Raw genomic sequence first — 24,729 nt, forward strand, 5'->3', positions numbered from 1 at the left:
GTGATGGATTCCAAAATCCGTCTCTAATAAACTACTGACACCACTTTCGGCCACATAATGTGGCCTGTTGCTAACAATTTAGCGAGGGATATTTTCCCATTTAGCAAGGGATTTCTCCCCTCGCTACTTTGCATTTTTTAGTAGTGGGTGTGCGGCTGCAGGATGAAATGCGACGATGCGATGTGGCGGGGCAGCGGAGAGAAGATAGGTCTACAAGAGATGGGTCTGATGCACAACGAGAAAACACAAAGGGGAAACAAAAAGGTGGAAGAAAATTGAGGGAAATAGAAAATTGTGTGAGAAATAATATAGACTATCAGATTTCATTGAAAAGTAATGAAGGGTTGAGATTCACTCACATGACATGGTCATGTGAGATAGACACATGAGAGGATCAAAATATGAATCTCCTAATGATGGTTATAAATTTTGATGGATAAGAAAAAGGAAATATCTTGAATGCCATTATTCAACGGTGGGAAACGATTATAAGTGAGAGAGTGGTCACGATAAGGGAATTTTGGGTTATAAGAAGAGAGAATGGTCACGATGGAAGAATGTGATCGTGAGGAAGCTAAATTCATTTGACGCTACACATGATGCCATATTTACTCAAATTTAGTGTCGACCTGGTCGATACTAATGTCTTATTTACATATAGCGTCGATTCATTTGACGCTACACATGATGTCATTTGGATATAGGCCTCTGACTTTGCATCGCCTACAAACGACAATAAATTCCAAATGGCATAATGTCGGTTTGTTTGGGCTGTGGAGTGGGCTTCGCTGATGCTACATAGTGTCAATCTTCATTTTTAGAAATAGATAGAACTCTGTTGTTTTCGCATTTTGTGTTGGTTTTACTGTAGTCGATGTTGTGGTCAACAATAAGTTTTGAATCTAAAATGGGTCTTTCTCTCTTGTAGTTCCATATGACCCGATGAAAACCTCTATGAAACTTGATTCCACAAAAGATTCTTGACAAAGAGAAAAGGAAAAACTTGATTCCACTCGAAAGCTTCTCTTGTTTGTTTCTAGCGGTATAGAGCAGCATTATTCAATCGCTCAACTCTACAAATACATGCCATTTCTTGGCCTATGTCATGTGTAATTCATTTTCTCTATTCTTCTCAAGGCTCACTCTACTAATTAAAGTGAATTTAGTTATTTCTTCAATCACCACCACTCATAGCAACAATTTTACATTATTAACGTGCAATGGACTCTGGTCTTTGCTTAGTCTCTGGACTGAAAAACCAAGATGTCCAAACTCGTCTCTTCGACCCATCTTGGCTACAGCTTCAGCCCCACATTCCCATGAGCTTCGTTTGGCCAAAGGAGTTCGTCGTGGACGCGCACGACGAGCTCCAAGCGCCATTGGTGGACCTCGATGGGTTCCTCAGAGGCGACAAAGAGGCCACGCACCATGCTTTTAAGCTCATTTCCCAAGCTTGCTTGACACACGGGTTCTTCCAAGTGATCAACCATGGGGTTGATCCACTCCTTATCCGCGAGGCGTATGAACAAATGGATGGTTTCTTTAAGCTTCCCATTCAGAGGAAAGTTAGTGTTCTTAAGAGACCAGGTTCCATGTGGGGTTATTCTGGTGCCCATGCTGACAGGTTCTCCTCTAAATTGCCATGGAAGGAGACCCTTTCTTTCCCATTCCATGAAAATGCCTTAAAGCCTGCTGTTACTACCTTCTTTAATTCCACCTTAGGGGAAGACTTTGATCAAGCTGGGTAAGTGTGGAATTATGAGTTGAGCAAGTATTTTTCTATCTCTTCATATAACTTATTTTATGAGGTAAATAGTCACTTTAAAGATAGAGTCGTCAGTCTCATCATTAGAGAATCAGATAAAATAATTTGTGAAAGGTAAAAAAATTGAGTAAATTGAATTGTCTTCTCATATTTAAGTATTTAAGGATTACATTAATGATATTTTTCATCTTTAAATATTTCAATTAATCATCTTTTATCTTTCATTGAGTATTTTTCTTAATTTTATATTTGAGAGACTGAATTGACAAACTTCAGAATCCTTTAAGGAACAAAATGCAAATTCACTCAATTTTTCATTCGTGATTTTAAATTATGAAACCCAACTTCACTTGTGGCCCCAATTTTAAGGTTTCTCTAATCACCACAATTGTGATAAGTGAAGAGCAAGCAACACTATTTTATTAGCATTTACTCTATTCCTGATTAAAATTCATATAGGTCTCATTAAATTTGGAATGATACTCATATAAATTAGAGACTCCTGTATGAATTTTGATCAATTAAAGAAAAAGTATTCAGAAGAGATTCTGCAACCTCAATTTAAAATTATTCTCTAATTAAGATTTTCATGTTCTCTTCATCTTTACTTTTAAATATAGAAAAAAAATAAATGTATATAAAACAAGTGTAAATAGAATTACTCTGTTTTTTCTAATTTGAGAAATACTAGTTAATGTCAGTACCAAGAAAGGTGAAGTCAAATACTTAAGTAATTATAGTCAGTGTTAAATATATACATACCATGTGGATGAACTTTCAAATAATTTTCTTTTATTAAATGAAAACATATATGATTTATTTTAATAACATCATCAAATAAATAAAAGCTCTCGTCACATACCCTTTTCCCCATTTTCTTTTATCTTCTCTTGGCACCTAAGAAAACAATTAATTAATTAACAATTTGCTGTGCATTGTGCAGAGTGACATTCCAGAAGTATTGTGAAGCAATGAAGAAGCTGGGGATGAAACTGATGGAGTTACTGGCTATAAGCATGGGCGTTGATCGATCACATTACGAGAACTTGTTCAAAGATGGTTGCTCCATCATGAGATGCAACTATTACCCATCATGCCAGGAACCAAGTGTTGCATTAGGGACAGGGCCGCATTGTGACCCAACAACACTAACCATTCTTCACCAAGATCAAGTTGGAGGCCTTCAAGTGTTCACAGACCAAAAATGGCACACGGTTCGACCTCATCATGACGCACTTGTTGTTAACATTGGTGATACCTTCACGGTACGTACATAGGCCCTTAAAATTATATGTCCATTATATTGAAATCTGCAGTATGAAGATATAATAGTTTTACAAACATTGTGTTTGCGTTTGCTTATCTTTACTCTGTGGCTGCCAATAGCTGTGGTCTTCTTATCTGCAACAACATGACAAGTCAATCAATTAAATGCGCAGATACTTTCATGTATCAAAACATTGGTTCTCCGTGCAGGATAACTGATATGATAAGTCTTGGTACGCCAATATCCCGCACACACAAACAAGAAATTACATATATAGTTTTCATATCACAGAGGAAAATGATGCCCAGACACCAATTTTTGGTGACTCCACCTTACACTGCAATTTGTGACAATTTTAAGAGCCAATCTGCGACTAGTCTCACACCAACAACCTGAGTTTTTCCAGCGCCCTGCTGACTTCAAAGTAACAACACGAGTCTATCCACTGAGTTTTGTCTCTTACTCACACGCTTCCTAGAAAACTTTCCAGGAGGTCAGCAATCTCAATATTTCTCCAATGCAAACACAACCTTAGAGCTTTTACAAGTTGAGCTCTCAAAAAGAAAATGCAGTTTGTTGTCATGTGTAGTATCAATCAAATCTTTTATATTATCCTTAGCTGTATAGTCTCGTACTTATACAGTTAATACTTCTCATTCATATATATGTTCCTTCGCTTAAAAATATTGTCTTGAGTCTCATACCAATTAGAACTTGTGGTCATTTTTTACCGCCACAACTCACATATTTTGGAGGTGTTGCCAAAAAATTGTGTCTACAGTCTACAAAAGCGACCCTATCACAAAACATGCAACCTCTTTTATAAATCAGACTCAGTCCAACACTAAACGAGGCATAAAACAAATTTTGAAGTGAGACATTTTTACTAAAAGTATATTTCTTTATTAATTATTTTTACGTAAAAAATAATTTTTTATTTAAAATTTATTTTTCGAGCAATTTGAGATGCAAAATCATTTATTAAATTATCGTAATCAATTTGATTTAACATGTCTTTTTCAATTGATAATAAAGCTAATCGATTTAATCTTCTTTAATACATGGTTAATTTTGAAAAACTTCTTTCCATCAAGCAACGGTTACATGAATTGTTAACATTATTCTATAAACAATAAAAATATTTGGAAAAGAATCAAGTCTAATAATATAATTAAGTATGTTAACTGGAGTATTATTTTTTGGTGCCTTTCTGACTTAGTAAAAAAAAAATTTGGTGAAAATTTAGAGTACCTAAAGCCCTTGGGTGCTTTTAACCTCGGACCAGCCTTAATAGTAATAATAACACATTGGTATACTTCTTATTTTCCTCTTTTCTACCCATCTTATTAATATTTTTAATATCTATTACTATGTTCTGTGTCTTATTTTTCTTTTCCTGTCATACATTGCCATTGCCAATATTGTGAGAGGGATGTAAACATGCATATAGGGAAAAAAAGTGTGAATCTCTTAATAATGATGACACCTACTTTTATGAGGTTTCTAGCTATTACAAAGTCAGAAGTTAATGTTTTCCACTCTTGCGGTAAAAAAACAGCTATAAAAATAAGTGTTGAAAGAAAATAAAAAATAAAATAAAGATGAAAGCATGTTGGTATATACTTGAAAAAAAATTATTTAAATTTAAATTATTTTTCTAAAATATGCTAAAGATAGAAAAAAAAGGAATGAAAATGAATATGAAAGTGACTGATATCAATGAGATGAAAAAAGCACTAGTGGTTATGGAAGTTAATGATGGCAGCGGTGGCAGTGATAGTGGAGGTTGATTGTGGTGGGGTTGGTTGTAGTGGCGTCAGCGATAACAACAACTGCTGTGATGGTGGTGGCGGTCACAACAATGGAGGTTTGGTGGTGGTGGCCTAGTAAGGCGAGGTGCTGGTGTTGGTAGTGGTGGCGCGGATGACAATGGCGGTGGCGATAGCGTTGCGGTGGTGGTAGCGAGCAGTGATTAAAATGATAACAGAAAATCCAAACATATGTGTTTTCAAAATTTTGAAAACCTTGAATATAAAAACTATTTTTAGAAAATGAAAAAATAAATAAACATTTTTCTCAACCAAGCAAGTTCTTACATACATGTTTTCTATATATGGTTATGTGCTGAAACTTGACATGTGGTCAGGTTTATTTCTAATTACGAGGATCCCAATCATTTTTCTATATATGGAGGTGAATTATTTGGATTACATATGACTTTGTTTAGACAAGGAATCATGTATGGTGCATGTGCTTGATTGCTTTAATGAATGTTAACTTATTGGTTGGTTGGTCAGGCACTATCAAATGGGAGATACAAGAGTTGCCTGCACAGGGCAGTGGTTAACCAGCACAAAGAGAGGAGGTCCTTGGCATTCTTTCTGTGCCCAAAAGAAGACAAAGTGTTGAGACCCCCAGAAGATATTGTGCATAAGGATGGGACAAAACCGTATCCAGATTTCACGTGGTCTAATTTGCTTGAGTTCACACAAAAGTACTACAGAGCCGACGAATCCACCCTGCAAAACTTCACCAAGTGGTTGCTATCTTCTAAACCACAAACACCCAACAAATAGGCCCTGTTTACAACAGCTTCTATATCTTTGCATTAAATTAGTGCTCCCTGTATTTTTCCTAAACACCAAAACATGAGCTTTTCATGTTACTTAACCTAGTACGTACGGCACGTTTATATTAATTGCATTATATTTTATGAAATTGATCATTTGTATCGAATTGTGTTATGTAAAACCTTTTTGCTAACTTCTTAAATTTTGCGTTATAAAAAACAGTAAGCAAGAGCTGAAAGTTGAATGTGTCTTTAAGTAGACTATGAAAACAACCACTAGCTAATGATGTTCAGAACCAAGATGGTTTCTTTAATTACCAGTATTTTGTTTCAGTAATTTTCTGCACTTTTTTATATGCGATCGCGCGAGATGCAGCAGTTCTGGATTTTGTTGCGCTATTATTGCTGCGATGGCACGAGTACCTTTCTATAAAAGGTATTCTCATGTTCTTTTACCTAACTTTCTCATTCGGAGTCTGTTTTGCCAGCTGTTTTCACCGGTTTTCAGAGGAGAATGAGGGGAGCATTCCTAAAGCCATTTGTGGAGCTTCTAGGTTCTACTTTTTTCCTCTATAATCCTTCTTATGTCATGATGGGATAGCTTCTCATTTGTACTGGGGATTTGATGTAGTTTTCTTTAGCCTACGCTTTGACAAGTTTCAGTAATATATGAATGGTTATTTTAGCTCATGATTTTTTTTTCCGAGTGGGTGCTATCGTTTGGACAATTGGGAAATTAGTAGATGATAAGGATCTAGGAAGAATTGATTAAGGGTTTCAACACCTTCGAGATAAGGGTAGCAATTTATTTGTGTTTGCCTTAACATGAAATTGTATCTCTAGTTAATTTTGATTAGGTACTAAGGAATTTAACTAATTTCATATAACTAATTAACTAGAAGGGGTGCTCGATAAAGAGATTAGCAAGTAAACAAATAGGTCCTCCTCATCGGATGAAGATGACGGTCGTGCAGGTGGTCCTCGACCAGTGCCTGGTCCACAGCGAACTGAAGGCGGCAAGTTGAAGCTCAGCTCCATGCGTCGTAGAACTCCCCTCGTCAGACGTCCACGCTCGTCAGTACGGTCCTCCATGACCCTTCTCCGGTACGTCGCCCGATGATCCACAGCATCGATCACCCATGCGGTGGGGGCATGTCGGTCAACCAACTCAAACCTGATCCCCCCGAGGGAGAGACCATCGAAAACCAGTCCGCCATCGACATCTGGCAGTAGGCCGACCACCCAAACACAAACATGAAACCAAAGCCAAGGCGCTAGGGTCAACTCACGGAATAAAGTAAGTATACTTACAACATGTGATTGGGGTATAGATATATATATGTTTATGTATATATATATATATAAATAATCCTAGCATGTTATCGGCTCTAACAATGCTTCGACAATTCAGATAACATACAATTCCAGTCAGGGTGAATGTATGCTTGAAATGCAATTCAATATGATCCGGATAGTTCAATTGGGATGAGCACCACGAGTCTTCCTGACACAGGCCTAGTGTCGACAACTCTGCTCGGGTGTCCCTTACAAACCCATGCATAGTCAAATCAGTCCCAACCACCCTAGGTCGTACCACTCTGCCCGCTATGTCGAAGATACATCCATGCGTTCTTCGATGAAGGACGTCCCAACCTTCGTGAAGCCGTCCCAACTTCACCGAGGCCCAATCTTTCGATCGTACAAACCTCGAATGTATGCATGATGCAATATGGTTAGCCAAACATCGAATCGTCCTCACAACGCAAGTGTTTAGCTTAATTCTCAAATTCAAACCCAAGAGGTTAATGCCTACCCTACGACATAACTCCAACAACAAGAGTACCCAAGTACTCGGTGACTTTCACTCGTCACCGTGGCTCACCCCCGTGATGTCCACCAATTCTTCAGAACCCACGACAAAGTCGACTTTTCCCCGTCTTTCGCAATCATTTTCCCTTTTAGATTCCCTATGGTTTATTCGTTAATAAAACGTTTCGAATTGAATTAGTCAAGTTATGAGTTAAATTCTCGAAGTCTAAGTTTCCTAAAGTCTCTAGTTTCCAAGATTCTATTCTTTCTAAGTTTGCCAAAAACCCACCAAACGTAAATCCCGGGGAAAGTCTAAGTATACGAACGATGGCTAAGTCTCAAACCCCGTGTCTGGACTTGCCTAGGGTTATTCATTCAACCCGAAAGATCAAAAGGAATCAATTAAGTGATTCTTCGCTCCGAAAACGCGTCAAAGCGCACAGTTTAATACAACCTTAATCTCATAAGTTATGAAAACAACAAAACAATAAATCATCATCATAACCAATATCAAAATCATACATAAGTCGAATTTATCGACGCCTATCATGCAATCTTAGCTAATATGTAAGTTGCCTTAACCTCGAATTGTTCCAGCCTCGCGGTATAGGTTCTCCTCACAAAGTTGCTCCGTAGAACCCAAAGTTCCTTCAACTGAACCTCGGAGAAAACAAAGCAGAAATCCATACAAAATCGATTAGCTCGATCACACATAACTAATTAACGATAGTCAAAGAATTTAAAGCTCCAGAGTACAACAATCGAGCACGAGAGGACGAGTTATCGCAAAAACGAAAACCTCCCCCCCCCCCCAAACATGCTCTCGGCCCTAAAGGAGAAAAGGGTTTCGGCGCTTTTTCTTCGATCTAAATTAATTCCTAGGTAGTTTTAGGGTAAAACTAGGGTAAAGAAACTGTCGGAAAAATTTTAGAACGACCGGGTCAAAATACGACTAGCTAGGGGCATTTTGGTCCGAAATTAAAGCTCAAAAACTCAAAGTTAAAACTTCGGAAAAAAAATTTGATGGGAACGTTCACAACGACATTTGTAGCAACTAATCCTAAAGGCACTAAGTCGGATTATGACTTTTCGACATTAAAGTTTCAAAATGTGCGCAAAAAGGGTTTTTACACAGTTTTTCAGATCTTTGACAACTCGATCGAAATCGGCGAACAACGGCGAGTGTTCTAGTTTGTTGAGCAAGCATGGAAGATATATCAACAGAAAAATCGGGAAAATCGGACAGTTTTACGAAAAGCTCAAAACTTTGAGCATAGAAATAGCTAAAGAAACGCGACAAAAAGGATGATCAGAGGTAAGAATCAAGCAAGTTACCTCGATGCCGTGAAATAGAGACAAACTGCTCGAAGATCGGTCAAGAAACGACGAAGTTCTTCTCCTCTCCTCTCTCCTCCTTGCTCTCGGCCTCAAAATGGGAATGGGTGGGATATTTTGATTTTTTTACTATTTATAGGAGAGTAAAATCGCGGGAAAATGAATATTTCGCGATTCCGATTTTTGCAGCACGTTCATCGGTGAATTCTAAGCGAGATTCTGGCGACAAAATTCCAGAACTCAAAACAGGTTTCTTGAATTTGGGAAAAACGATCCAAAAGCGATGTAAATTAATTTGCCCCGAAAAACTACTTTTTGCTGTGAAGGTCAGACGACAAAAGTTCGTTCTGAAGAAAGATTAGAAACGTCAAAAGAAATCTGGCAACTCGGATGGAAACTTCGTTAAAAGCTCCGAATAGAAAAAGTCTTCATTCAGTGATTGAATTTAGGGTTTTTAAAGCAAAGAAATTAGCGTCGTCGGACTTCCGAGAAGTGAATCCTATCGTGCGTACAGTCCAGGGTTCCGAAATGAAACAGTGGTCGAAGGAAAAATAAAGAGAACTTCTTATTTTTCCAAGGATTTGAAATTTCGCATAAACATTGCTTTAAGAGCGGAATTAGCCTATTCTGGACACTCTCGCCATAAGGCGGGTGTGCAGACGACTCGCACTAACTCCTAAAACGACTATGGTACTATCCTCAAGAAATTCCTGAACTTTCTTCTTCATTGAACTTTCCCAAACTATAAACTCCTGTCACGCTTACACTGATTCTACGCGTGAGTCGGAAATTAACCTTTAAATCCAGTTCTGCAAATCCGGGTCTTACAATACTCCCCTCCAAAAAGAAAGTTTCGTCCTCGAAACTCAGGGTTCCGTGAAAAGTCCGGCATACAGTTCCTTGATCTTGTCTTCTAATTCCCATGTAGCGTCTCCCGTGTCGTTGTTCCATATCAATTTCCCTAATGCAATCTGCTTCCCTCTTAGCTGTTTCACTCTTTTGTCCCCAATGCTGACCGGCGGTGCCTCAAAAGTCAAATCATCGTTTAGTTCAACGTTGTCTGGCTCGATTACATGTGTCGGGTCTGGAATGTACTTCCTCAACTGCGACACGTGAAAAAACATCGTGAATGTTGGAAAGAAACGGTTGTAGCGCAATCTGATACACAACTGGCCCAACACGGCGAGTTATCTGGTAAGGTCCAATGAACTTTGGCGTGAGCTTCCTCGACTTAATAGCCCGGCCAGCTCCGGTAGTCTGAGTAACTCGTAGAAACACATGGTCGCCCTCTTCAAACTCTAGGGTTCTGCGTCGTTGATCGGCATAACTCTTCTGTCTGCTCTGCAAAGCTCTCATCTTTTATCTGATCTGCTTAACCTTCTCAGTCGTCTATTGGAGAAGTTCTGACCCAATCAACAAACTCTCCCCATCTTGATACCAACACAATGATGTCCTACACTTTCGACCATACAAAGCTTCATACGGTGCCATCCCAATGCTCGCATGAAAACTATTGTTGTATGTGAATTCGATCAATGGCAGAAGATCATCCCAGCTTCCTCTGTTGTCTAATACATAAGCACATAGTAGATCCTCTAACGACTGAATAGTTCTCTCCATTTGCCCGTCAGTTTGTGGATGATACGCCGAACTCAATCTCAACTTGGTTCCTAATGCCTCATGAAGAGCTCCCCAAAAGTGCGAAGTAAACTTTGGATCACGATCAGACACAATATTCGTCGGAACTCCGTGTAGTCTCACAATCTCGGCCACATAAATCTCAGCCAACTTTTCCACGTTGTAAGTAGTTCTCACTGGTAGAAAATGCGCTGACTTAGTCAAACGGTCCACGATTACCCAAATCGAATCGTGTCGCTTCTGTGTTCTTGGCAATGCCACCACAAAATCCATGGAGATGCTATCCCATTTCCATTCTGGTATGTCTAAACTCTGTAACATACCGGCATGTCTCTGATGCTCTACCTTAGCCTTCTGACAAGTCAAACATGCAGCTACATACTCGGCCACTTGTTTCTTCATTCCCGGCCACCAGAAGTTCAATTTCAAGTCTTGATACATCTTTGTCATTCCAGGATGAATGCTCCACTTTCTCTTGTGTCCTTCATCCATGATCAGCCTTCTCAATTCTGGGTTGTTGGGTACACAAACTATGTCCTTGCATCGTAGGATGTTGTCAGTTCCTATCTTGAACTCCAGGTCTTTCCCTTGAATCACTAAGTTCCTCTTCTCTAGCAGAAACACATCATGCAATTGTCGCTTTCTAATCTCTTCCATCAGTCCACTGGCGATTCTGATCATACCGAACTTCAACATTCTCTCAGACGGTGTCACACCCAAACTCATATCTCGAAATTGTTCCAGCAACTCCAGCTCTTTAACCATCATTGACGAGACATGCATCTTCCTACTCAAAGCATCAGCAACTACATTTGCCTTCCCAGGGTGATATTGCAGCGTAAACTCGTATTCCTTGATAAACTCCATCCACCTTCGTTGTCTCATGTTCAGCTCCTTCTGATCGAACAAGTATTTAAGACTCTTGTGATCGCTAAATATCGTGAAAGTACAACCATAGAGGTAATGCCTCCAGATTTTGAGCGAAAACACAATGGCAGCTAACTCCAAATCGTGAGTCGGGTAGTTCTTCTCGTGAGTCTTCAACTGTCTCGAAGCATAAGCCACCACTTTCCGATGTTGCATCAGTACACATCCCAAGCCTTGATGTGAAGCATCTCAGTAGACCTCATAAGGTTCCTCTGGTTGTGGTAAAAGAAGCACAGGTGACGTCGTCAAACGTTCCTTCAGAGTCTGAAAACTGGATTCACACGCTTCAGTCCATGCAAAAGGTTGATCCTTCCTCGTAAGTTGAGTCAAAGGTCCAACAATCTTGGCAAATCCCTCAATGAAGCGTCTATAATATCCAGCTAAGCCCACGAAACTTCTGATTTCTGTCACTGTCTTAGGTTGTTCCCAAGCCAAAACAGTCTCCACTTTCGCTGGATCCACAACTATACCTTCCCTTGAGATAACATGGCCTAAGAAGTTGACTTCCTCAAGCCAGAATTCACACTTGGAAGGGTTCGCGTACAGCTTTTTCTCTCGCAACACTTGTAAAACTTGACGCAAATGTTCTTCATGTTCCTTGGCGTCCTTCGAATAGATCAGAATGTCGTCAATAAACACCACTACAAACCGATCCAAGAACTCATGAAATATGCGGTTCATGTAGTCCATGAAAACAGCAGGTGCATTCGTCACCCCAAACGGCATCACTAGGTACTCGTAGTGTCCGTAGCGAGTTCTGAAAGCAGTCTTCTGTATATCCTCAGTCTTCACACTGATTTGATGATAGTCTGACTTCAAGTCTATCTTGGAGAATACAGCAGCTCCTCGTAGTTGATCCATCAAATCATCTATCCTCGGTAACGGGTATCTGTTCTTTGATTGTCACCTTGTTGAGTTGTTGATAGTCCACACACAATCTAGACTTTCCGTCTTTCTTCTTGACTAAAAGCACTGACGCTCCCCACGGTGAGACACTTGGTCGAATAAATCCTTTTGCCGAAAGATCCTCTAACTGAGACTTCAACTCTACTAGCTCTGAAGGTGCCATACGGTAAGGTGAGATCGAGATCGGTCCGGTTCCGGGTACAATGTCGATCACGAACTCTACGTCGCGTACTGGCGGTAATCCAGGTACGTCTCCAGGAAATACATCAGCGAAGCCTCGAACCACTGGAATGCCATGAACATCCGAGTCCTTCCTTCCCTCCAGAATTAGCAATGAAGAGTACTTCTGAGTGCCCTCGCTCAACGATGCACTAATGTGGTTAGTAGAAAGGTACTCGAAAAGATCCGAGTCGGGGAACACCACTTTTTTTCGACTACAGTCCAACAGACAATGGTAGTGGGATAACCAATCCATCCCTAAGATTACATCTAGGTTTTTAAGGGGTAAGCATACTAGATTGGCATGAAAGGTTTTATCTCTATATACTACTGAACAGTGCATGCATGCGGCATTCGCAAGGAGTGGATGGCTTGATCAGAGGGGAATGTGAAATCGACGGTAACCTTCTAACTGTACTCTTTGATTCTGGTGCAATTCATTCTTTTGTCTCTAAGGATTGCGTATCAAGAATGAATCTGCCTATTACTGCTTTGAGTTTTGATCTTATGGTAACCAGGGGTTCCACACGGTAGCCGCGCGGTGGAGTAAACGGAAAACGGCGAGAGGCATATGGAACAACAGGCTCCCTCTTCGGCTCCACGAGCCTCGAGGACGACGCAACGTCGGTAGGATCGACAGCAGTAGCAGGAAGTTGCGCGACAGGTGCATCAACATCAGCCTCGATCTCGGATGGGTCCTCCTCATCGGATGAAGATGAAGGTGGTGCAGGTGGTCCTCGACCAGTGCCTGGTCCACAGCAAACTGAAGGCGGCAAGTTGAAGCTCAACTCCATGCGTCGTAGAACTCCCCTCGTCAGACGTCCACGCTCGTCAGTACGGTCCTCCATGACCCTTCCCCGGTACGTCGCCCGATGATCCACAGCATCGATCACCCAAGCGGTGGGGGCATGTCGGTCAACCAACTCAAACCTGATCCCCCCCGAGGGAGAGACCATCGAAAACCAGTCCGCCATCGACATCTGGCAGTAGGCCGACCGCCCAAACACAAACATGAAACCAAAGCCAAGGCGCTAGGGTCAACTCACGGAATAAAGTTAGTATACATACAACATGTGATTGGGGTATAGATATATATGTTTATGTATATATATATATATAAAAATAATCCTAGCATATTATCGGCTCTAACAATGCTTCGACAATTCAGATAACATACAATTCCAGTCAGGGTGAATGTATGCGTGAAATGCAATTCAATATGATCCGGATAATTCAATTGGGAAGGGCACCACGAGTCTGCCCGACACAGGCCTAGTGTCAACAACTCTGCTCGGGTTTCGCTTACAAACCCATGCATAGTCAGATCAGTCCCAACCACCCTAGGTCGTACCACTCTGCCCGCTATGCCAAAGATACATCCATATGTTCTTCGATGAAGGTCGTCCCAACCTTCGTGAAGCCGTCCCAACTTCACCGAGGCCCAATCTTTCGATCGTACAAACCTCGAATGTATGCATGATGCAATATGGTTAGCCAAACATCGAATCATCCTCACAACGCAAGTGTTTAGCTTAATTCTCAAATTCAAACCCAAGAGGTTAATGCCTACCCTACGACATAACTCCAACAACAAGCGTACCCAAGTACTCGGTGACTTTCACTCGTCACCGTGGCTCACCCCCGTGATGTCCACCAATTCTCCAGAACCCACGACAAAGTCGACTTTTCCCCGTCTTTTGCAATCATTTTCCCTTTTAGATTCCCTATGGTTTATTCGTTAATAAAAACGTTTCGAATTGAATTAGTCAAGTTATGAGTTTAATCCTCGAAGTCTAAGTTTCCTAAAGTCTCTAGTTTCCAAGATTCTATTCTTTCTAAGTTTGCCAAAAACCCACCAAACGTAAATCCCGGGGAAAGTCTAAGTATACGAACGATGGCTAAGTCTCAAACCCCGTGTCTGGACTTGCCTGGGGTTGTTCATTCAACCAGAAAGATCAAAAGGAATCAATTCAGTGATTCTTCACTCCGAAAACGCGTCAAAGCGCACAGTTTAATACAACCTTAATCTCATAAGTTATGAAAACAACATAACAATAAATCATCATCATCATAACCAATATCAAAATCATACATAAGTCAAATTTATCGACGCCTATCATGCAATCTTAGCTAATATGTAAGTTGCCCTAACCTCGAATTGTTCCAGCCTCGCGGTATAGGTTCTCCTCACAAAGTTGCTCCGTAGAACCCAAAGTTCCTTCAACTGAACCTCGGAGAAAACAAAGCAGAAATCCATACAAAATCGATTAGCTCGATCACACACAACTAATTAACGATAGACAAAGCATTTAAAGCTCCAGAGTACAACAATCGAGCACGAGAGGACGAGTTATCGCAAAAACGAAAACCTCCCCCCCTAAACATGCTCTCGGCCTTAAAGGAGAAAAGGGTTCCGGCGCTTTTTCTTCGATCTAAATTAATTCCTAGGTAGTTTTAGGGTAAAACTAGGGTAAAGAAATGTTGGGATTGGCTCATTATCTTATCAGTTATTTGAATTTGATTTAAGGAGATTGTGATATTGGGTTAGAGGGATTCTATCTTATGGGTTTAGATAAGACTCTATCTTATCTTATGGGTTAAGATAAGACTCTATCTTATCTAATGGGTTTAGATAAGATTTTTATATTATCTTATCTTGTAATACTAAAGTTAGTAGTGTCCTATAAATAGATAAGACCTCTAACAATAAAACTGTGCTAGGTGCTAGTGTGCGCCAGGTGTGTGCGGAGTGCGCCGCAATTGGGCGGTGCGCAAGTGCGCCGCAATTCAGCGGTGTGCGTGGGTACACAGCAATTGGGCAGTTGAGAGAAACTTCTATTGCAGATGTGTGAGACAATTAGGCAGTTGAGAGAAATTGTTATTGTAAACACAATTGATTATTGAGAATGAATAAAGAGAGCTATAGCTACTCTATAGCCGCAGAGGTAGGCATAATTGGCCGAACTGCGTGAACAAAGATTCTATGTGGTTTATTCGTGCTTTCTCGCTCTATCGTACTGTCTGAATCAAATTGCCTTTTCCCTTCCCAACAAGAAACTGTCGGAAAAATTTTAGAACGACCGGGTCAAAATACGACTAGCTAGGGGCATTTTGGTCCAAAATTAAAGCTCAAAAACTCAAAGTCAAAACTTCGGAAAACAAATTTGATGGGAACGTTCACAACGACATTTGTAGCAACTAATCCTAAAGGCACTAAGTCGGATTATGACTTTTCGACATTAAAGTTTCAATATGTGCGCAAAAAGGGTTTTTACACAGTTTTTCAGATCTTTGACAACTCGATCGAAATCGGCGAACAACGGCGAGTGTTCTAGTTTGTGGGGCAAGCATGGAAGATATATCAACAGAAAAATCGGGAAAATCGGACAGTTTTAGGAATAGCTCGAAACTTTGAGCACAGAAATAGCTAAAGAAACGCGACAAAAAGGATGATCAGAGGTAAGAATCAAACAAGTTACCTCGATGCCGTGAAATAGAGACAAACTGCTCGAAGATCGGTCAAGAAACGACGAAGTTCTTCTCCTCTCCTTTCTCCTCCTTGCTCGCGGCCTCAAAATGGGAATGGGTGAGATATTTTGATTTTTTTACTATTTATAGGAAAGTGAAATCGCGGGAAAATGAATATTTCGCGATTCCGATTTTTGCAGCACGTTCATCGGTGAATTCTAAGCTAGATTCTGGCGACAGAATTCCAGAACTCAAAACAGATTTCTTGAATTTGGGAAAAACGATCCAAAAGCGGTGTAAATTAATTTGCCCCGAAAAACTACTTTTTGCTGTGAAGGTCGGACGACAAAACTTCGTTCTGAAGAAAGATTGGAAACGTCGAAAGAAATATGGCAACTCGGATGGAAACTTCGTTAAAAGCTCCGAATAGAAAAAGTCTTCATTCAGTGATTGAATTTAGGGTTTTTAAAGCAAAGAAATTAGCGTCGTTGGACTTCCGAGAAGTGAATCCTATCGTGCGTACAGTCCAAGGTTCCGAAATGAAACACTGGTCGAAGGAAAAATAAAGAGAACTTCTTATTTATCCAAGGATTTGAAATTTCTCTTAAACATTGCTTTAAGAGCGGAATTAGCCTATTCTGGACACTCTCGCCATAAGGCGGGTGTGCAGACGACTCGCACTAACTCCTAAAACGACTATGGTACTATCCTCAAGCAATTCCTGAACTTTCTTCTTCATTGAACTTTCCCAAACTGTAAACTCATGTCACGCTTACACTGATTCTACGCGTGAGTCGGAAATTAACCTTTAAATCCAGTTTTGCAAATTCGGGTCTTACATTATGCGTATTAGTTTGAAAAAAAAAAGTGTATTTACAAAGATTATTTTTTTATAAAAGAAAATGAATTTATCAATTAACTTTATTGATATTTGACTAACTTTTAATGATATTTGACTAACTTTAATTTTTTAAAGAATTATGAATTGAAGTTAATTTTTAGGCTTATTAGCACTTTTGGTCCCCCACGTTTTACAATTGTGCAAAAGGGGTCCCTTAACTTTAAAAATAGCATTTTGCTACCCCGACGTTCGGTTCCGTTAACAATTTTGGTCCCCCACTAGTTTTCCATCCAAAAACTAACGATTTTTGCTGATGTGGAAATTTTTTAAATGAGGTGGCCACCAATTATTAGAGAGAGTGGTAATTAGGAGGGATGTACCAAATCAGATTATTAATTATTTAAAAATAAAAATATTAATTTCCAATCCCTACCCTTCATCTTATCTTCACCGTAATCAACTTCATCTTCAACCTCAGCCATCATTCTTCATCTTCCAACCACAACCTAAACCCAGATTTTTCAAAACTCATCTAAAAACGACAATAGAAACCAAAATTTGAGAACAAAAAATAGAAACAAAGCTCTCTCTGTCCATAGATCTGAGTTTTGTGTGGTTGAAAGAGGTGGTGGTTGTGATTGATTTGGGAGGCGGCGGTGGCAGACTTGGGGTTGAGGAAGAGAGACGGTCGCTGTTGTAGTTGATTTGGGAGGTGGCGGTGGTTTTGGTTGAAGAAGGACGTGAGTGAGGTGGTTTTGTTGTCCCTAACATGTTGAAGATGATTTGGGGGCGAAAATTGGTTTCATTACAGATCTGGGTTTGGGTTCCTAGGCTAGATGGGTTTGAAGAGGAAAGGGGTTGGGTTCTTAGGTTTCGTTACAGCGAAGTTTGGCCGCGTTCGAGTTCCATTGCTGTTGTGGAGATCGAGTTTCGCACCCCCATCGCCTCTTTCTCATGCATCCTTCCTTTTCTTTACTTCTCTCTCGCGTCTGATGGAGGTTGGGGTTCCTTCTATTCATTCTCCAAATTTGATTCGTGATATAACAATTTAGCCATTGGTGGAATCTGGAACTGTTTTGAGGTTGTCTGGGCCTAATTTTTGTTTTTTATGTCGTTGGGATTAAGCCATTGTATAAGGCTTTAATCTATTTTATCAATTCTTATTTTTTGGTGGAATCTGGAATTGTTTGTTTATCCTCGTTGTGTAGTTATTTTGCAGGATGTTAGTGTTTGAAATTTAGAATTCATGTACTAAGTGAATACTATGTTAATGGGTTGAAGCACCCCATTTGTTTTATTATGGAATTTCTCATGCTAAAAGATGATGAAGATTATTTCTTATTATTATTATTAGCATTGAAGATGATGATGATGAATAAGGGGTTGAAGATGATAATAATAATAAGATGTTGCAGTTCATGTACCTCTCTCTCCTAATTACCATTATCTCTCATAATTGGTGGCCACCTCATTTAAAAAAATTCCACGTCAGCAAAAACCGTTAGTTTTTGGATGGAAAACGGGTGAGGGGCCAAAACTGTTAACGGAACCTAACGTCGGGGTAGCAAAATGCTATTTTTAAAGTTAAGGGGCCCTTTTTGCACAATTTTAAAACGTGGGGGACCAAAAGTGCTAATAAGCCTAATTTTTAATAGTATTTAATGTTATTTAGTAATTGACTAAAATATATCTTAATCAAATATAATTATTAATGTTGTTCAAAATTTGCTATAAATAATGACATTGATTTAATACAATGATAATTGATTAATGAACATTTAATACGTGTCGTATTTTAATCTAAATAAGTAATTAAAATTTAGCAATTTTAAAATGAATTAAAAAACATTAAATAAGTGCAGAAATCAAGAAAATTTAAAAAGAAAATAAAACAGGATATAGTAGTTATTGTTTTTACCATTAACTAATTATGAATTTATTTTAGAACGGTTAAAAACATTTTTTCTTTTGATTTATAAAAGGAAATGATTTCAACAGTTAATAATATTGATATATGACTAACATTAATTTTGGAAATAATGACTAAAACACCGAATAAAAACGTTTTTTTTTTTAGAGCAAAATATTATATTAATAGTAAAGATAAAAACATGAGAACAATCCTCTCATGTAGATTGGATGACAGAAAGTATAATCGAGAAAAAACAATCAACCCTCTCACAGGCAAACAAAGCAAAAAGCTTTGCCAGCCTACGGACTATTTTGGCGAGGTAGCTTGTGAAGAGCCTCATTAAAACCCCCTAGGGAAAACCCAGTGGGAAAAAACCACAAGAGATTCATAAAAGGAAATGAATTCGCAATTAGTTTTATTGATATTTGACTAATTAACTTTAATTTTGTAAATAAGCATTAAATTAATTTGTTTTTTTAAAAAGTTTCGAATACAACATTTATTGTCTATATAGTATTTATTGTTTTTAATTATTTGACCAAAATTTTTCATGAGGAAATACAATTATTAATGTTGTCAATAATTTTCTATAAATAATGACATTAATTTAATACACCGATAATTAATAATCAACATTTAATACGTGACGTATTTTGGACTAAATAAGTAATTAATTAGTCGCAATTTTTTAGTTTTTTTATAAGGAAATTAGTGGAAATAGATATTGTTTTTTAGAACAATCCTCATGTAGATTAATTTACAAACAAAAGAAGGACTCAAAAATAATCAGTACAACTCAAAGTCCTAAAAAAATCTTGGTATAAATAAGTAATTAATTAATTTAAAAGGTTTTTTTTTTTTAATTCCAATATAGCATTTATTGTATACAACATTTAATGTCTTTTATGAATTGACTACTAATTAATGTAATTGACTACTATTTTTTTAGTATTTAAAGATTCTTGAAATGGATATAGTATTTATTTTAAAAACGGTATTTTTTAAAAAGGTAATGAATGTAGTAGTTAATATCGTTTAATATTTGACTACAAATTAACGTATTTTAATACAATTAGTGAGGTTGATAAAAAACGTGTTTTTGTGAGGAAAGGAATATAGTATTTAATGAATTTTTATCATTAATTAAAATTTAATGTAATTAAAAATATTAGATATATGTATTAAAAAGCTTTAAATTTATTTTTTAAAAAGTTTATTTTTTAAAATAAAAGTAACGAAAAATGTGTTTATTGTATTTTTTATTTGACTAAAATTAAGTGTATTAAATATTCATTATATAGGTGTATTCAAAACAGTTTTGTTATAAAAGGAAATGATTATAGCAGTTTTGGTATTTGACTAACGTTTTTTTAAAAATAAATTTCAAAAAAAATTCTGTTATGAATTACGAAACCAGTGAATGAGTAATTAAATATGTGTATTCAAATATATAATTTAGATAGTTTAAAAAAAAAATATAGATGACGTCTGTTTATATTACTGAAAAAAATAAACTTAATACAACAAAGGAATAAGTAATTGCATATAACAATCAATCTTGTACTTTATTATTCAAATGAATTTTATTGATAAATAAATTAAATCATTAGAACAATATTTGTAAGGCCCAAGTTTTTCAACTTATGCTAAGTGAATAAACTTTCTTATTCACGATTAGGGTTGATGTAATGTGAAGGGAAACCTGAACAAAAGTTCATTAAATGAAATATATTTATGAAGGAGAAAGTTCAGGAAAAGTTCAAGGATTGCATTATGATCGATAAAAGTTATAGCACGATCGTTATACGTTTAAACCTAGGTCAGAAACCCTAGTAAATAGCTAGTTTTCATGAAAAGTCACTATGGAAGTTAATTCCAAAAATCTTCAGAGAAATGTTAGAACTTCTCTTTTTCCATATATAACAATCGTTTCGAGGCGAAACTTTAGGATCTACGAACGTCCGATTCCAATCATCGGAAGTTTGCCGAAACCGAATCCCTGGTATTTCAAAACCCTAGAATCACCCGACTATGAGGGCTATTTCTATTCAGAGCTTCAAATGAAGATTCTACACGCGTACACCCATTTCTCTTGATGATTTCAATCTTTCTTCAGAAGGAAGTTTTCTATTCCGACATCCGATGCAAAAAGCAACTTATCGGGTAAAATAGTTTTATACCGATTATGCATTAGTCGCTAAAAATACAAGGAGACCTCTTTATAGTTTTGGAATTCTTTTGCCAAAACATATCTATTAATTCATGGAGAGTGAAGCCGGAAAAATCAGATTCGCGAAACTTTCATTTTACCGCGTTTTGCCAACCTCTATATATAGCCAAGAAAGGAAGAAAAATCACAAAAAAACTACCCATTTTCCCCACCCAAACCCGCGGCCAAGAGAAGAAGAAGGAGGAAGAGTTTTTCTTCATTACTTGCTTGATCGTCGATCAATCAGTTGCTGCTTCAAGGTTTCGAGGTATAGTCGCTAATCCCTACCTCTGATCGCTTTTTCCATAGCTTTTCTGTAGACTTTTCTGAGCTGATAGTTTTGAGGTTTTTGCAAAACTATCCTGAATATTTCATTTCTGATTCTAAACCTCTTCCTTATGTGCCCAAGATCACTTCTGCCGGATTAGATTTTCCGTTATGCCGTCGGATTTCCGCCGGAATCAATTTAAGCCTAAAATACCCATTTTTGGAGTTTTTGGAGTAAAGCTTCAACCTTTAGGCTGAAAACTATCGCCTTAGCTTAATGCTAGTAGGATTAGTTGTCATAAACGTCATTAGTAACGTCCCTGTCAAATTTGGTTTTTTTTGGGATTTCAGTTTTGAAATTTCTAAGTTAAAAATCATGACCAAAATACCCCTGCGACAGTTTTTGATCCGATAATTTTTCCGAGTTCAGAATAACCTTAGTTACGGCTAATGATAGCATAGGAACCAAGTTTGATCGAAGAAAAACCGAGTCCCCTAATTACCAAAAGTGGCCGAACCTATTAAGGGGGAGGAGGAAAATTTCCTTTTCCGAAAACTTGTCCTTTCGCGCTAGATTATCGTACCTCGGAGTATGTACTACTTCGGGTAACCTTAGTGATGTATTGATAGCTTAGTTTCCGATAGATTCTGATAGTATTTCTGTGGTTTTGCTCTAAAGGTGATTTTGAGGAATTTCCAGCGGAGCAAGGCTTGATTGTGAAGGAGCTTTAGGAGATAACTCTGGAGAACCTACAGGTGAGGGCTTCTCACTGAATCTCTAGTTAATGCTTAGGGTCGATGCTTTCGACATTGTTTACTGTTTATGCACTGGATTGTGTGTGATTGGAAAATGTTTTCTGAGGCTTCGGCTGACAATGTAGATGATTCATCTACTGAATGTTTTTGAGATTGACTTACATGCTATGTGCTATGTGGGTAATCTAGGATGTGTGGTGCATGCTTTATATGCTAAGTGCTAAGTGTTTATGATGAGATTTATTGATATATGACATGTTGTGGATTGTGATGATTTAAATATGCTTTGCACTGGAAACTGAGATTCTGAATGGTGAGCATAGCGGGCAGGTCATGCCGATTTTATTTTGAGAGTTTTGAGAAAGCTTGATAGGACGAATGAGATTCGGGCCTTGTTATGATGTTTATGGATCGAGACATTCTCTGGAGTCATTTGGGGATTTGGAGATCCCGAGAACTTATAGGATTTGCGATAAGACTAAAAAGGATATTATTTTGAAAGAAAATTCATAAGACATTAAACAACCTCTAAATCTTTAAATAAAGATAATAAACTCGAAAGAAAGCTTCGGATGCAAATCTTAGTTTTTGGAAAACGAGAAGTGTCGTCGGATCCCAGTGTTGAGAAAGTTGAGAGGCTTGAGTATGTAGATGTTGTTGTGCTGTTGGAGCAGCTGTCGTTATTGTGCTGTTGGAGCAGCTGTTGTTGTTGTGCTGTTGGAGCAGCTATGTTGTTGGGCTATCCTGGGGATAAGTCCGGGAAACCGTTAGTTTCCGAGAGTATGATACTCTGTGCTCGTTGAGCAGTTGCGACCATCGGATTGAGATGAGTCGGATGATTTGGAGATCATCGTGGGTTATGTGTTGTTGTGAAGATGTGTCTTTTGTCGCAGAATCGACTTTACCTTAGGGTAAGCTTTTAGAGACATTAATCTAGCTAGAACACGTGGCGACGTGTCGAGTGAGGTCGGAGACGTTGTTTGGCTAATCACTGCATTGCATGCACTCATTAAGTGGTTTAAACACGGCGAGATACCGGACCACGGCGGATTCCAAAATTGGTTATAAGACCAGGATTTCCGCGTAAGAGCGCTGCTAGGTGACTCTTAGTAGCAGACCGAATGGCAGGCCTTCGGGTTTTATGCTGATCTGACTACCGCTGTCGTTGGAGTAAGAGGCACGCGGGCCGAAATGGTCCCACCGTGGCTGGTGCTAGGGCTGATCCGTTGATGTCCATCCGTTCCGGAATGCATATTGGTTGACTGGGTTAACCTGCATGGCATATCATGCAACATGCATACTAATTTAGTTGTCGAATGTGATTGTTATTTGTTAATCCTATTTGGAACATGCTATCTGCTATTATTGCGTTTATGTTACTGTGGAACATGCAACCCTAGGAATGATATATCTAGCTATAAGCCTAAGTGGCTATCTATTACTTGTACCTATTGGGTTTATTATCTACATAGTTCTTTAGAGTTGACCCTCGCGTCTTCTGTGTGTGTTTTGGCGGACAACGCCTTTTGTCAGATGTCCATTGCGGATTGGTTCACAATGGTCCACCCTTCGGGGGGGATCAGATATGAGATGATAGACCAGGATGACCCCGGTTAGTGGGTGGTAGACCCCGCTAGCCACCGTGCGACTTATTCCGGGAGGATCATGGAGGATAGGGTTGATAGGGAAGGACTCTTGGTAGAGGGAGTATTGAGGAGGTGCTCTGTCAGCTTCAACTTGCCACCGGGCGTTCACTATGGACCAGGACTTGGAGGACCACCACCACCACCGTTGTCTTCAGACGAGGAGGATCCCTCAGAGGAGGAGCCAGTGAGAGTGCCTTCGGCAGAGTCTAGTGCACCCAGCGTTGCGGTCATTGATGATCAGGATTCGGGCCCTAAGCCCGTGAGTCCAGCATCGGAGCGCACTGCGGTTGCGAGGGGAGGACGTATAGGGTTGGTAGACTTAGTTGTTCTTGATTCTGATTCAGACGACGATCATGCTAGCACATAGTTTTGACTGTTGGTATGAGCTCCTCGAGTTAGGATTAGTGTAGGAGTAGAGTTTTAGCTCTGACAGTGTTGCTTCATTTGCTTCTTTGGGGGACAGGGTAGTTCCGCCTATAGCTTTTTTTGTGGTTTCCTTATGGGAATCACAGAGAGTTGGTTGGACTTAGGAGGTCTTATTTTCAGGCCATTGGGTCAGCTCATTCTCAGTTTTGAGGGATAGTGTTGCGGACACTTCACCTTTATATTTGGTTTGTACATATTGCCTACGGGCGTTACACTTTTCTTTCCGTCACTGGAGGTTACTCGTGACGAGGTTGCCATTTACAGCGGGGGCTGTTATATATATATATTGTATATTAGTTTTATTGCTTTTCGCTTTTGGGTTTTATTTAATTCAGTCTTGTCTTAGTTATTATCAAAAAAAAAAAAATATTCACGTTTTTCCTCATTAAGTTTATTTTTGTTACTAAAGTGACGCCACCGAAATCGGGGTGTTACAATATTCTCATGTAGATTGAGAAAAAAAAAATAACGAAAAGATACCCAAGACAAAACAACAACTGATTAAATTTTGAAATGAATAACAACTGATTAAATATTTCCATATATAACCTTAACTTCAATAATTCTATTTGCTATTTTTTCAAACCTAAAACAAACTATGTCACCGACTTTAATTTCCATAAACAACGTTGATTCATATCCATGAAATTGTTATTTTCAGCATCTATAGGTCCAATGACACCATAATCGCGTAAAAAAAATAAAGAAAGCATGAATATATGAAGATGTAGTTCGAAACCGTTTGAAACCATTTGAAAATATTCAACGG

General features: G+C 38.6%; 1 protein-coding gene across 1 annotated transcript; it reads left to right on the plus strand.

Moving 5' to 3' along the window:
* The first annotated feature begins 1,142 nt into the window (after positions 1–1,142).
* Positions 1,143–5,711, plus strand: LOC130731784 (gibberellin 20 oxidase 1-D-like). Its single transcript, XM_057584008.1, has 3 exons — positions 1,143–1,744; positions 2,709–3,030; positions 5,330–5,711. Exons 1-3 carry the CDS (start codon positions 1,221–1,223, stop codon positions 5,606–5,608), a joined length of 1,125 nt encoding a protein of 374 aa, XP_057439991.1. The 5' UTR covers positions 1,143–1,220; the 3' UTR covers positions 5,609–5,711.
* Positions 5,712–24,729: the final 19,018 nt, after the last annotated feature.

The sequence above is a fragment of the Lotus japonicus genome, chromosome 1 (genome assembly GCF_012489685.1).
Source record: "Lotus japonicus ecotype B-129 chromosome 1, LjGifu_v1.2".
Taxonomy (NCBI): Eukaryota; Viridiplantae; Streptophyta; class Magnoliopsida; order Fabales; family Fabaceae; genus Lotus; species Lotus japonicus.